General features: G+C 42.8%; 1 protein-coding gene across 2 annotated transcripts; it reads left to right on the top strand.

Annotated features, from left to right (window-relative positions):
- The first annotated feature begins 818 nt into the window (after positions 1-818).
- Positions 819-7,996, top strand: LOC135490619 (rho guanine nucleotide exchange factor 3-like). Of its 2 annotated transcripts, XM_064775889.1 has the most exons (10): positions 819-994; positions 1,314-1,392; positions 1,621-1,692; positions 1,887-1,994; positions 3,158-3,334; positions 3,594-3,656; positions 3,835-3,931; positions 4,225-4,730; positions 5,025-5,208; positions 5,475-7,996. In XM_064775889.1, exons 1-10 carry the CDS (start codon positions 936-938, stop codon positions 6,065-6,067), a joined length of 1,938 nt encoding a protein of 645 aa, XP_064631959.1. In that variant the 5' UTR covers positions 819-935; the 3' UTR covers positions 6,068-7,996. The 2 variants fall into 2 exon arrangements, with proteins under 2 accessions (XP_064631959.1, XP_064631960.1); XM_064775890.1 differs by lacking the exons at positions 819-994; positions 1,314-1,392; positions 1,621-1,692; positions 1,887-1,994 and adding an exon at positions 2,687-2,716.
- The last annotated feature ends 7,629 nt before the right edge of the window (positions 7,997-15,625 follow it).

The following is a 15,625-nucleotide window of genomic DNA, read 5'->3' as shown; positions in this document are numbered from 1 at the left end:
ATCCTTTGCTCAATTGGAAAAGAACGCGATTGTAGCCAAATTACGTGTGTGAGACTATGAATTAGTGGAGGGTTTTTATTTTTTACGCAACGACATATCAATATTCATCCGCAGAATTGAACAAAAAATTTAATATTTTGATTTTTGTAAAAAGTAAATCATTAAATACAAGCAACATGAATAAAAATATACACTCAACTATACAACATGAATAGAATAATTACTACTTTGTCGATAAACAAACGGAGAGTCGCGATTTTACTATGCACTATTTTCTAAGCAGTGAATCGGCTAGATGGTATGCCATTTGTTAATAAAATTTTATAAGGCGAGCCATAGCATCTTGACCCGCAATGTTTTGAGATCGCGAAGCAAACGCATGAGAGTCAGGATGGTGTACGGGAGGACCTCTTCTCAACTGTTATGCCTTTGTCGTTTGTGATATTTAGTCATCACGTAAATCGATGCTATTCTGGTTCTGAATTCATAATTTGGAGACTCCAGACAAGAGTTTATAGCGGCATGATAGAGGGTGGTTTATACTGTAAGAGGCTGGTTACTCTAAGAGCGTATATAACAATAAATTAGAGTTTGGAGAAAGAATCGGAGACCCATCGGTGGAATGCACCGCGCCCCGATGGAGGATTTGGTCCGACCCCCTCTGGTGGGCCTCTCGTGGCTGATGGCCCACGAGTGGCAATAAGTGTCATAATGGCACTGCAGGGTGATTGTCCCACCCTGTATAGGTTGTTGGGTATGGCGCTCCATAGCCTCCTGATTTGCTCTATTCTGATTGGCTAAAAATTATTGTAGTGGATTTGCGGTGTTTTTAAAACTTTCCCGATTTTGTAATAATTCCCCTTCATATTTTGCATAATCCTGCCCTATTTAATTACATAACTCCAGGCTGAAAGCGTTTTTATAATAATGAAATAATGGAGAACAGTTTTATGGAAGATATAAATGATATATCACCACGATTAAGGCCCAGAAGGTGAGAAAACTGGTGCTAAAATGGAGAAAATTGTCGTTGAGAGATTAGAAAAATGCCCTGCGGCGTCGGGGTGCAGTAACTGCAAATTTGTGCGGTTTTATTGGGCAACATTGATTATGTGGGCCTAGTTCTGTATGTTCACATGACTATGAGGCTTCCATGCCCGTGATTGTTATTGAACCGGATTGCAATGATGACACTGACAAGCTCAATGCGCAATGTCGTGACGTCTCCTGATATATTTTTATCGCTGTACCGGTACATAATATCATTGCCGTTTTTGTAAATATTTCTTTATTCATCTCTTTTTCTTGTGCAGGAAATCATTTACAACACCGCCACCAGATGTCTTCAATGACTTTAGGAGTCCTGCTGGCCTGGAACTTACACTTTCTGCAGTGAGTAGGATATTCAAATTTGGTTCATGAGCCCGCTCAATACTGTCCTAACTTACAGCTTTCAGGGCCAACGCGCCAGCCAATGGTCCATAAAAAATCAATTCCTCTCTGGCAGCCGGGTTAAGCCATGCCATACCTTGGGGTTCAATACATCAGGCTTGTCAGTTTCAAAATGCCTGTAGATATCGAAACCTACAGCTGGATATTAACAGAAATCTTTTATTTCAGCGGAAAAGGAAGCGAAATAAAGAGCAAGATGCGGATACCTTGAGTGTACAGAGCTTTGATATCTCTTACAAAGTAAGTGGAAAATTATTTTTTATACAACAACACATTACATGTGCATGAATGTCGCCTGTACTTGAGTTGGCTACTTTTTGCTGGATCGCTCAGAATTACCTTACATATTATAATGTAATTTACTCTACATTGAATTTCAGATTCGCTGAACTTTTACAATGCACAGTGGTAATAGTAATCTTTCATTATTGTAGGACTCGGCTGGAAAGAGGTTGAGAAAATCACTATCACGGGTAGCATCCCTCGCAAACATATTCTCCCCCGTCAGACCTGTGGGGAAGAAGATTGGACAGTCGCTTCAGGTAAAGATATTTTTGTTAATGAATGTTGATACTCCTCCCTCATACAGTTGCCTTTGCGTCTTCTTCTTTGTCAGCATTCGATATTACATGTATTAGTTGATGGCAATTTTATTTGTCTTCAGCCCTGTGATGACAAAAAGTTAGCTGCCGACTTGTCGTTGCCTCATTACTTGCTGGGAATACTCTCAGGTAGCCTCCTGTTTTGCCTAATAGTTGAAGAATCGGCACTCCTGCTTATCTTTAAAGTGAGTGTGTTGTACTCATCATGTATATTTCGGGACAACACAATCAAAAGTCACCATGAACAGGTGATAGAACTCACTCAAGATAGAAATATACCTCTGGCTATTCACTGGCAACAGAGCTTAGTTTTTACAAGTAATTTTGTAGTACGAAAACGTTTTATTTACAATTACATAAACAGACCTCTGGTCATGCAATAATTGGTCACACTTGTATGATTTCTTCTTGGCACATTGTGAATTGATATGGTCACCCCATAACTACTAATTCTGCTGGTTGGCATTGTTGGTATTTAACTTGGCACTCATTGCTATTGTAGTTTCTTTGAAGCCTAATAATTTGCTTGAATGGGCGTGACTCCAGGGCCAAACAACCAAGCCAGAGCTGTGAACAATAATGTGGCTATTGAAGTGTGTTCTACAAACCATCTGTGTGGAGTCAGAGATTGGCATTTCAGATGTGCTTGAGTTATGAATGAAGTAGGATCACTTGTCAGTCTGACTTGATATTGGGACTGGAGTCACAAGAGATTCATACAGTTGTGTGCTATTCTGAATGTGTGTGTTTGACCATCATGGTTCAACAATCTTTTTGCTGCAAAGAGCAGTTTGCTGCGCTAAAAACCATCTTCACTACAACTAATGCTGAACAGAAAGTGTACATGTGTGCTCAAGTTGTCAAGGTAGGGGTAAGAAACAATAATAGGCAGTTTCGAGGAAAACAGCCAGGGCCATTTTTACAACATCAAATACCGGCCCCTTGCGAGATATACCTGCGTCACCTTGGGTAGGTAAAAACATAAAACCTGTCTTACTCTATTTCTACTTTTCAGGCGACCAAAAGCTTTCTGATGTGCATGAGGCACTTGTAATCGTGTGTCATCACTGAAGTATTTACGTCATGTATATGTTTTATTCCAGAGATCATTGAGTTTTAAGAATATACTCTCTCCGGCAAAAAATCTATCCCAGAATGCCGTATCTTATAAGAAGCCGCAACCAACACCTTCAAAGCGACGACCTAGTAAACTCTGGCAGGAGACGGTTGAAGGGAATGTTTCGAATGTGTTCAGTGAGATGCAGATCAAACGTCAAAATGTAAGCTTAGCAATGTTCTCTTCTGTGCTCAGCATTTTGTTGACACCTTTCTCGTTCATTTTGTTGTCATTGTGGTGATTCAAGTTGATAGACATACAATGTATTTGGGTGCTCACCAGTCCTGCGTTTCACCTGGAACTAAGGGTCACAGTGGCCAATGGCATTGTCCTTGTTGGAAAGTTAGTTCGGGAAAAAAACTGAGTTCTTTTAAATTTGTTATTTATCAGTTCATTTGAAATACATGCTTGTTGTATTTCAGGCCATATTTGAGTTGTATGAAGGAGAGAATGATTTGGTGCATGACTTACAGATGATAAAGGAGGTAAGAAATTTAGGACTGAGTTCCTGTCGTAAATTATCAAATCATACTGGTTGGGCTATCTGTAATCAACTCTCTGTTTCAAAAAGGGGCATTTCTGTCCAAATCTTAAAGACAGCTAGGATAAATGTAAAAAATCGTACCACCTTTGTTATCCGGTCTTGTGTTTCTGTACTTTCAGACATATTACAACTCACTGAAGACGCTCGGTTTGATGACAGAGAGTGAACTTCATCAGATATTCAGTGTGATTGAGACATTGGTCCCAATACACCAAGGTACACATGATACTTGTATATTCATTTTATAGCGAGACATCTTTTGCTATCACTGTTGTGTATAGGCTAATGGCTGTGGAAACAACAGTCGAGCATTTGACACCAATTTGGCACTATGAAAGTTTTTCTTGGTTGGTGATTTTACACCAATTCATCAAGGAGGTCATCTTAGTTCATCAGACACTCACAGGTTTTTTACAGCAGTCCCAAGATGACTTGTCCCTAAAGAATTGGATTGTCTCTTGTGATATCACATCTTGCAGAAAACCATTCAATTTTCCTTTCATTTGCAGACCTGGTGATGAGCCTAATCAGCCAGCGCCAGCCAGATGGATCAACAGAAGGAGTGGGAGAAGTCCTGCTCGACTGGCTGCCAAACCTACATTCATACATTCCCTATTGTGCTAATCAAATCTACGCCAAAGCTTTGCTGGACGAGAAGAAAAACGACAAACGGATTCACGATTTTCTCCAACGGTGCCAGGAATCGAGTTTCAGTCGGAAACTGGACTTGTGGACATTTCTTGACCTGCCGAGGAATCGCCTTGTGAAGTATCCGTTACTGTTGAAAAACATTCAGAAACGTACGCCCGAATCTCATGCGGATATACAAAGACTGCAGCAGGCTATTGATAGTGTTGAGGCCATCATTCGTGAAGTTGACGAAAAAGCTGGAGAGGCAAAATGTAATTTCCACCGGGACCGTTTGGACTTTTTGGAGGAGTCTCAGCGTCATCCTTTAATTGATGAAGCCAAGGTTCTGTTGTGTGATGGGGTGCTAAGGAACAGTCGGGGAACGGTAAGTTAGGCTGACCAAACCCCTCGGTGTGCTCATGAAATCTATTTTTGATACAGTAGCTGTGTGCTCTAGTCTAAGTCTACTGTCTTGCATTTTTATCTTCAAGTGAAGATCCAGAATATCAATGTTGAAAGATGATCAGCAATGAAGCTGAAACAACTTATTTGGAATGTTTGGGTAACTTGTTAAGAGACCGTGATATCAATCATAGAGGAAGAAATCAAAAAATGAATTATAGTAAACCAGGTAATTTGATTCAGGATTGAGATTTGAATTTCTGCCTGTCATTTCCAGAAACTGACCGTGTTTGTGTTCAAGAAGGTGATGGTATTAACACGGCCAACAACCCGTCACGATCGTCAGTGTTACCAGGTCTATCGGTATCCCTTGCCGTTGTCTGAACTGATCGTTGAAGACCTGAAGGACGGTGAAGTCAAGATGGGGTCATTTAGAAACATGCTTGGTCAGGGACAAGGAAGTAAGTTCACTCCATTCTCATATGCAGAGGTGTGCTGGCTCTCCAGCTTATTTCCCAATGATCGTGGGTTTGAATCCTACTCTAATTGCCACGCTGTTCTGCTGTATGGGCAGCTCCTTGATATCCCAGAGGTCCTCTGTGGTATCCAATTATATTGTAAAGAGATTAAAGGCCTGGGACAGTAAAAGGCACAGAGCCACCATCATCCTTCTTTGTTTCGCTTTCATCACAAGAACACGTCATTGAACTACTTTTTTCCCTTTTAGGCAAATATGTATTTCGTGTTTCTTCCACGATACAGTCTGGAAAAGGCTACACCCATACCTTACAGGCAAGGGATGAACATGACAAGAAGCAGTGGTTGAACTGTCTCCAGCTGGCGATAAAGGAGGCAATGCCGGTTGCAGCGAAAATGGCGACGCCAAAAACGGATGTGAACGATGTAGTAGAAGACGACACTGAAGAACAAAAAATGGATATGAGTTTTGTGAATGATGCAATCGATCTGGACGAATCTTGTCTACCTATGGAAGACTCTTGTCTACCAATGGAAAACGATCAGGGCGGAGACTGCAGATTGAAGAGAAGCGATTCGAGATCCAGTCAGAAAAGTCTGCATTCAGAGGTGATGGAGGCTGTGAATGTTGTTAGTGAGAGGAGAAGAAGCTTGAGGTCTTCAACGAAAAGTCTAGCTTCTGCCTTGAAGCGAAGTCTATCGAATCGGAGTGTTCGTTCAAGTGTGAGTAGTCTGCCTCATGGAGAGCAGGCAGAAGGAGAGTCTGTCTTTGAGAAGAGTAGTGATTCATCAAGTTCGAGCGAAATGGATCCCCTGGACTTTTCTAAGAGCAAAAAAGTTTAAACATTTATTTCATTAAGTGTCATCAACAAGTCGTTTTTTGTATGTGAATGTGTTGTGAACTGCTGGGCTTCAGGTGTCAAGTATAGGGTGATGTGGAGCAATGTAGTGTTATGTAAAGTTGGGAGTTTCATCACATAATGACTCCCGTTGCCTCATGCATCTTGTGGCCCATTGTAATATGTGTGTATTTGTACGAATGTTGGATATGGAAGGAGTTCTTGCTATTTGAGCAGACTTAACATTGACTGTAGTGAACCAGTATCACACTGATCATGATGGGAGAAAAGCTTTTGTTCTGTTCTCTTGTAAATTGAAATTGTAACATCGGCAACAGTAGATACAAGTACTATTTTGCATAAATTCAGGACTGTGTACTGCATCTGCATTTGTGCTTACAGTTACAGTCCTAAGGTGTCTCCACTTGAAAAACATTTGACGGCCATTCTGCACTTTGAAACATAGTTTCCGCAGGATGTGGTTGGAGCATTATACTGGAGACCTTCCAGTTTATCAGTGTGTTGAATAAAAGTTTGGCAGAAGTCCCTGGATACCAATTTTGCAGAGAATTTACACCACTGCCACATAACACAATTTTAAATAAAAACTTTGTTTCAGGATTTGAATTATTTATTTTGGCAAGGAATTGACTAGAAGTTTTAAAGAAAAAATTGTAAAAAATTTAATGGCTAATAATTGGCAATCGACCAAAAAAAAGTTTGTGTTAAATAGGGCAGGTTTTGCATTCTTTTAAAAAGCTGAATTCATTCACAATAAAAATATATGCTGTGTCTAGTCGATGCTGTATGGAAGTTTTTCCTAGAAATACCTTGTAACTGAAAAAAGATAAGAAATCGGATTTAACTGGAATGGTAACACATTGTGCAGATTTGCTATTTTCAAACTTGACGTCTGATCATCATTTTTTCAACTGAACAGTTTTGCATAATCAAGACATTGTAAAAATCCTGGCATATATTGGAGACTACTTAAATTTTAACTAACAGAATCGAATGCTTGACATTTTTACACTCATCTTGTACATAGTTAAATGACCATCATCTTCTCACTTCATATGTAAATTTACCTAACTAATTTTTAACTTTTGATACTAGCAAAATGTGTGGAGACGGGACTATTTTGTAAATCTTGTATATACACATGTACAATGGCATCTGTTATTGCATTTAAGTTAAGTTCTTGGTGGAAATGTTAACCCATTATCATACTTGTTTCTTTTGTCTTACCATTTTAGTTGGATATCATAATACCTGATTAATCTGGGATCTCCAGATTTCTCCATATTTAGACAATTTCATTGCACTAGCACTGCTGTATAATTGTCATATTTGAAATTACTTGCACTCAACAGGGTTGATATAAAGTGCCCTTATTAAATAAGATAACTAATAAAATCTAAGATGATCTAGCTGAGAAAATAATTTTTTACTTCAGAAATAATCTTCATGTTTCATGCACAGAAAAATTCTTAGTTCAAAGTCTGGTGTTCCTTTAATTGAACTAAGAACATCAAACTGGCACAGAAACTCCAATTTGTCAAAGGCTGAGTTTACAGTACGGTACATTGATGTGATCTGGGCATGTGTCATGATTTCTTGACTTCCAGTTCCATTCCATGATTTCATTCCATGGATACATGCTGCATAGGTACTCAAGTAAATTTGAAATTCTTTCTTTCACTTAAGAACATGATAAGATCATTCCTTTGTAAACCAGGCCTTGGAGCTTCACTTCTATGCTAACCTGGCCTAAGAGCTCTCTTTCTTTGGCAGCCTATTTCCTTCGAATATGCAGCAATAATCAAAATGTGTTACCTCTACCTCTGTAGCTGTTTTGTCAACAACCAGCTGTTTAACCTGTCAGCAAACATTCCAGTACAGCAGGAAATAAACCTGTGAAATAAATGTTAAAAACTGCAAATAAATGTTTTCTTTTTGTGTTGAAGCTTGCATGATGAAGAAGTGCCTGAGTTTGTGAGTTTGGTATTCTTGGATGCACTACCAACTCAACTGGCTCTCAAGATGACCTTCCAGATCCCAAAGATCAGTCCCCCAATCAGTCATTCGTATTGCCAATTTGTCTGGATGCCAAATCCCTCTATGTCTCAAGAAGTGTGCATTTTCATCAAAAGAGAATTTCCCTTTCCCTGGCTGTTCCGTGAGCCAGTACATCTTGCACACATTGTCCCTCCTTTTGGTACAAGGACTGCTACAAATGAAACTTTCCTAACAACATGATCTTACTGTTGCAATGCCAATGGACATGACTTGTAACTATCTTCTATCGAATTGTTCCCATGGACCCATTGAAGGAACTGAACTCCTTGATCTATGACTTAATACATACCAAACAAAATGAACAGGAACCCAAAACTACGTCACACTGGCCCATCCAGAGACAATTGATGTGCTTGAAATTCTCTTAACAGCAAATGACCAAGGAATGAGTACACCCAGTCACAACCAAGTACATCCTGAGATTACGTAATAGGCATATGGACAGAAATTTTTTCCAAAATGCAATGGAACTGAAAAACCCAGTGAATGTCTGATCAGACACAACATCACAAAAGTGATGACGATTCCTTGAGAGGCCAGATTGAGATATCAGATGACATGGGAGTAGGCCAGTTACTTTGCCATCTCCCTTTCCTTGAGGAAGGGCAGATTGTCATACAGGCGACATGGGAGAGGGCTAGTTATTTTGCCCTCTCCCATTCTTTGTGGGGAGCAGAGATTGTCACGAGCGACATGGGAGAAGGCCAGTTACTTCGCCTTCGCCCATTTCTTGTTGAGGAAGGATAGATTGTCATACAGGCGACGTGGGAGGGGGCCAGTTATTCTGTCCTCTCCAATTCCTTCAGGGAGAAGCGATTGTGATATCAGCCGACATGGGAGGAGGCCAGTTATTCTGTCCTCTCCAATTCCTTCTGGGAGAAACGATTGTGATATCAGCCGACATGGGAGGAGGCCAGCTACTATACCCTCTCCCATTCCTTCGGGGAGAAACGATTGTGATATCAGCCGACATGGGAGGAGGCCAGCTACTATGCCCTATCCCATTCCTTCAGGGAGAAACGATTGTGATATCAGCCGACATGGGAGGAGGCCAGCTAATTTGCCCTCTCCCATTCCTTTAGGGAGAAGCGATTGTGATATCAGCCGACATGGGAGGAGGCCAGCTACTATGCCCTATCCCATTCCTTCAGGGAGAAACGATTGTGATATCAGCCGACATGGGAGGAGGCCAGCTACTATACCCTCTCCCATTCCTTCGGGGGAAACGATTGTGATATCAGGCGACATGGGAGGAGGCCAGCTACTATACTCTCTCCCATTCCTTCGGGGAGAAACGATTGTGATATCAGCCGACATGGGAGGAGGCCAGCTACTACGCCCTCTCCCATTCCTTCAGGGAGAAACGATTGTGATATCAGCCGACATGGGAGGAGGCCAGCTACTACGCCCTATCCCATTCCTTCAGGGAGAAACGATTGTGATATCAGCCGACATGAGAGGAGGCCAGCTACTACGCCCTATCCCATTCCTTCTGGGAGAAACGATTGTGATATCAGCCGACATGGGAGGAGGCCAGCTACTTTACTCTCTCCCATTCCTTCGGGGAGAAACGATTGTGATATCAGCCGACATGGGAGGAGGCCAGCTACTACGCCCTATCCCATTCCTTCAGGGAGAAACGATTGTGATATCAGCCGACATGGGAGGAGGCCAGCTACTATGCCCTATCCCATTCCTTCAGGGAGAAACGATTGTGATATCAGCCGACATGGGAGGAGGCCAGCTAATTTGCCCTCTCCCATTCCTTTAGGGAGAAGCGATCGTGATATCAGCCGACATGGGAGGAGGCCAGCTACTATGCCCTCTCCCATTCCTTCAGGGAGAAATGATTGTGATATCAGCCGACATGGGAGGAGGCCAGCTACTATGCCCTCTCCCATTCCTTCAGGGAGAAACGATTGTGATATCAGCCGACATGGGAGGAGGCCAGCTACTACGCCCTCTCCCATTCCTTTAGATAGGAGCGATTGTGATATCAGCCGACATGGGAGGAGGCCAGCTACTATACCCTCTCCCATTCCTTCAGGGAGAAACGATCGTGATATCAGCCAACATGGGAGGAGGCCAGCTACTACGCCCTCTCCTATTCCTTCAGGGAGAAACGATTGTGATATCAGCCGACATGGGATGAGGCCAGCTACTATGCCCTCTCCCATTCCTTCAGGGAGAAACGATCGTGATATCAGCCGACATGGGAGGAGGCCAGCTACTACGCCCTCTCCCATTCCTTCAGGGAGAAACGATTGTGATATCAGCCGACATGGGAGGAGGCCAGCTACTATGCCCTCTCCCATTCCTTCCGGGAGAAACGATTGTGATATCAGCCGACATGGGAGGAGGCCAGCTACTATGCCCTCTCCCATTCCTTCGGGGAGAAACGATTGTGATATCAGCCGACATGGGAGGAGGCCAGCTACTATACCCTCTCCCATTCCTTCGGGGAGAAACGATTGTGATATCAGCCGACATGGGAGGAGGCCAGCTACTATGCCCTATCCCATTCCTTCAGGGAGAAACGATTGTGATATCAGCCGACATGGGAGGAGGCCAGCTAATTTGCCCTCTCCCATTCCTTTAGGGAGAAGCGATTGTGATATCAGCCGACATGGGAGGAGGCCAGCTACTATGCCCTATCCCATTCCTTCAGGGAGAAACGATTGTGATATCAGCCGACATGGGAGGAGGCCAGCTACTATACCCTCTCCCATTCCTTCGGGGGAAACGATTGTGATATCAGGCGACATGGGAGGAGGCCAGCTACTATACTCTCTCCCATTCCTTCGGGGAGAAACGATTGTGATATCAGCCGACATGGGAGGAGGCCAGCTACTACGCCCTCTCCCATTCCTTCAGGGAGAAACGATTGTGATATCAGCCGACATGGGAGGAGGACAGCTACTACGCCCTATCCCATTCCTTCAGGGAGAAACGATTGTGATATCAGCCGACATGAGAGGAGGCCAGCTACTACGCCCTATCCCATTCCTTCTGGGAGAAACGATTGTGATATCAGCCGACATGGGAGGAGGCCAGCTACTTTACTCTCTCCCATTCCTTCGGGGAGAAACGATTGTGATATCAGCCGACATGGGAGGAGGCCAGCTACTACGCCCTATCCCATTCCTTCAGGGAGAAACGATTGTGATATCAGCCGACATGGGAGGAGGCCAGCTACTATGCCCTATCCCATTCCTTCAGGGAGAAACGATTGTGATATCAGCCGACATGGGAGGAGGCCAGCTAATTTGCCCTCTCCCATTCCTTTAGGGAGAAGCGATCGTGATATCAGCCGACATGGGAGGAGGCCAGCTACTATACCCTCTCCCATTCCTTCAGGGAGAAACGATCGTGATATCAGCCAACATGGGAGGAGGCCAGCTACTACGCCCTCTCCTATTCCTTCAGGGAGAAACGATTGTGATATCAGCCGACATGGGATGAGGCCAGCTACTATGCCCTCTCCCATTCCTTCAGGGAGAAACGATCGTGATATCAGCCGACATGGGAGGAGGCCAGCTACTACGCCCTCTCCCATTCCTTCAGGGAGAAACGATTGTGATATCAGCCGACATGGGAGGAGGCCAGCTACTATGCCCTCTCCCATTCCTTCCGGGAGAAACGATTGTGATATCAGCCGACATGGGAGGAGGCCAGCTACTATGCCCTCTCCCATTCCTTCGGGGAGAAACGATTGTGATATCAGCCGACATGGGAGGAGGCCAGCTACTATGCCCTCTCCCATTCCTTCAGGGAGAAACGATTGTGATATCAGGCGACATGGGAGGAGGTCAGCTACTATGCCCTCTCCCATTCCTTCAGGGAGAAGCGATTGTGATATCAGGCGACATGGGAGGAGGCCAGCTACTACGCCCTCTCCCATTCCTTCAGGGAGAAACGATCGTGATATCAGCCGACATGGGAGGAGGCCAGCTACTATACCCTCTCCCATTCCTTCTGGGAGAAACGATTGTGATATCAACCGACATGGGAGGAGGCCAGCTACTATGCCCTCTCCCATTCCTTCTGGGAGAAACGATTGTGATATCAGCCGACATGGGAGGAGGCCAGCTACTACGCCCTCTCCCATTCCTTCTGGGAGAAACGATTGTGATATCAGCCGACATGGGAGGAGGCCAGCTACTATGCCCTCTCCCATTCCTTCAGGGAGAAACGATTGTGATATCAGCCGACATGGGAGGAGGCCAGCTACTATGCCCTCTCCCATTCCTTCAGGGAGAAACGATTGTGATATCAGCCGACATGGGAGGAGGCCAGCTACTATACCCTCTCCCATTCCTTCAGGGAGAAATGATTGTGATATCAGCCGACATGGGTGGAGGCCAGCTACTATGCCCTCTCCCATTCCTTCAGGGAGAAACGATTGTGATATCAGCCGACATGGGAGGAGGCCAGCTACTATGCCCTCTCCCATTCCTTCAGGGAGAAACGATTGTGATATCAGCCGACATGGGAGGAGGCCAGCTACTATACCCTCTCCCATTCCTTCAGGGAGAAATGATTGTGATATCAGCCGACATGGGTGGAGGCCAGCTACTATGCCCTCTCCCATTCCTTCAGGGAGAAACGATTGTGATATCAGCCGACATGGGAGGAGGCCAGCTACTATGCCCTCTCCCATTCCTTCAGGGAGAAATGATTGTGATATCAGCGGACATGGGAGGAGGCCAGCTACTATACCCTCTCCAATTCCTTTAGATTGGAGCGATTGTGATATCAGGCGACATGGGAGGCCAGCTACTTTGCCTTCTTCATTTCATTGACAATGGATAGATGGTGTAGGGCCACGTGGGAGGAGGGAAGTTATTTTCGCCTCTCCAATTGCATTACTTGAAGGAGGACAGATTGGGACATCAGCCGAAATATGGAAGGCCATTTATTTCATTCTCTCCCATTCCTTGAGAGAGGACAGATTGGGCATTGTTGGTGACATGAGACAAGGCTAGTCAATGCTGCCTCATCCCTATTCAGAGATGACAGATTGTTAGATCAGATGTCATAACATGACTCCAGTTTGTTTGCCCCCTTTCATAACTTGAAAGTGGACATATTCTGATACCTGTGCAGTGCCTTTCACAACAAACAACACATATTTTTGATACATTTGTACTTTTTATTATCATTACTTTGTATTAGTTAAAATGTACAGATATTTGCAATGTACGTCTTCTCCACTTGAAATAGCCTACATGCACAATCCACCAGTTCGGCAGGTTGGCTAGGCTCTACATCTGATCAATATCACCAATTATTCATAAAGACCCCACCCCACCCTCTCAGTCGAAAAAGTTATTCAATTTGGATACCCCAGGCCAGAGAAACCATATAAAACACATCAGAGTAGCTGGGAAAATCTGGTGTTGTCTGGAGGAACTAAAAATACCGTTCGAAGACCCTCAGACAAGTAATGGTTATTTTAAACTATTAAAGGCTTTCCACTATACTTATACTTAAAATACACATAGCTCTGCAATAACAAAATCATTCCATAATATATTCTTTTTTGAGTAAAAATTAACTTTAAAGCAAATAGTATGTCACACCTCTGTAGAAGATTTCAAAATTACAAATGATTTCTTGGCAGTAAGTAAGTAAAATCATGCAAGTAACTGTATGGCCATTATAGCAACTTAAACACTGCTTGATGATTCTGGTACAGAGATTATATTCTGATATGCACCCGGTACATGAATATTAACTCGATACACCTACAGAAAGTTTGTCTTTTTTAAAAATTCACTTCAACAATTTTCCAAGTTTTGGTAATTCCAATTCACTGTACATGTACCATTGGCCATTGTAATCTTGCAATCTATAACAAACCAAGAAACTTATCTGACACATATTTCAAGAACAGAAATATAAGACACAGATAAATGTTATGAAACAAAATTACACAACTTCAAGCTTGATGATCACATAGTATAACTATCACCAGAGAACAACTTGTCCTGCCACAACACACAAAGTACAAATGAACGGCGACTCATTTAGGTAGTGATAAACCAAGAGTCTGGCAAAATGAAGCATTAGGGTGATTCTAGTTTTTCCCTATGAAAAATGACTTAAAATTTTCTCTCAGTGTTGTGAAAACAGGACAAGGACCTCTGCAAATGCTGATACTTGATATTGATGTCAGCACTGGTGGCATAAAATGTTTGTGAGGCTGGCATCAACATCAGCAAGCTGTTACAATGTATGAAATATTATCTACAGCTTGCTGGCAGATGCTAGTGACTAGGCCGATTATTGGCTCCACCTTTTATCATGTTCATGAACCACCATCACAAGGCGCTGAATAGGAAAATAAACATGCAATTCACTGTATCTTATTAACCTACATGTATATTCTAGAAACATAGACGTGTAGCATGAAAGAAATCCCTGGTACATGTATTATTCATTATTTACGAGCAATTAGAACATAAAAGTACACTATTTTTCATTCAACATCCTATCTAACCTTTACAGTTTTGCAAGATATGGATGTGACATTATGCCATTGGCTATAAATTCTACAACAACAATACTTTAGGTTTCTGATATCGGTGTACATGTACTCTGAACTACACGCACACAAGGTTGGTTTAAGTTACCAATCCCTATAATCGAGCAGAGCAATATACATATGATTTACAGGATTATACACACAACCAATAAATCTATGTTTTCAATAAAAAGTCACACTACAGTGTATGGCTGTTTCTATACAAGCATATGCAAAAGGTTAAATACATCACAAAAAACCTACGGACACAGTGAATGAAACGTGTCAAAATCTATCTTGAATTCATCTTGATACCACTTTTGTGTACCATTAATCTTGAATTCTTTGGTATACATGTACTTGGATAAATACTTCAACAAAACAAAACCCACGACTAGGTTTCAATCAGCATTACTGGAAAGTTTTGCGGAAATGCTGTAGGGCCTAAACCACAAGATCCTCCTGGTTCATCCTCTTCTTAAACTGGAGACATTTCCCTCAAGGTGAAATCACAAGAGTGTTTTAGACTGATTAATAATTGCTCTTTTCCCAAAATCAAGGTTTTGACTTTGGAGTTAATCCATAAAATAAACAGCCAGTGAATCTTACCGATGCCAGTGGCAGCGTGGCCTCCAATTTCTACCTCCAAGATTTGATGAATATCTTTGAAGATGCAGCTGTGATGTGCCATATCTGAGGTGCTCATATACATGTACTAGATGAGGTAACTGGTAGACCCTGATCAAGACAATTCGTGAGGAACTCTCTCCAGCTTTATACAAGCCAGCTCCAAGTCTAATTGAGCTTTATGTTGTCATCCAGTTTTTGAACCCAAGTGTAACCCAACTGAACCCCTACCCCCTGATCAGATTCCCTGTTCTCAAAAGTGATGATGGATAACTTTATCTACTATTCACAAAAAGAAAAAGTTCCTTTCCAACGTGACCGATGCCTGAA

Source organism: Lineus longissimus, chromosome 7 (assembly GCF_910592395.1).
Source record: "Lineus longissimus chromosome 7, tnLinLong1.2, whole genome shotgun sequence".
Classification (NCBI taxonomy): Eukaryota; Metazoa; Nemertea; class Pilidiophora; order Heteronemertea; family Lineidae; genus Lineus; species Lineus longissimus.
This window is presented reverse-complemented; position numbering and strand designations above follow the sequence as displayed.

What these genes read in the sequence shown, in the direction of transcription:
- LOC135490619 (XM_064775889.1), top strand. Translation starts at nt 936, where the DNA reads ATGGAGAACAGTTTTATGGAAGATATAAATGATATATCACCACGATTA. An exon ending in ACTTACAGATGATAAAGGAG is followed by an intron (nt 3,657 to 3,834) that starts GTAAGAAATTTA and finishes CTGTACTTTCAG; the next exon opens with ACATATTACAACTCACTGAA. An exon ending in GCTTGGTCAGGGACAAGGAA is followed by an intron (nt 5,209 to 5,474) that starts GTAAGTTCACTC and finishes TTTCCCTTTTAG; the next exon opens with GCAAATATGTATTTCGTGTT.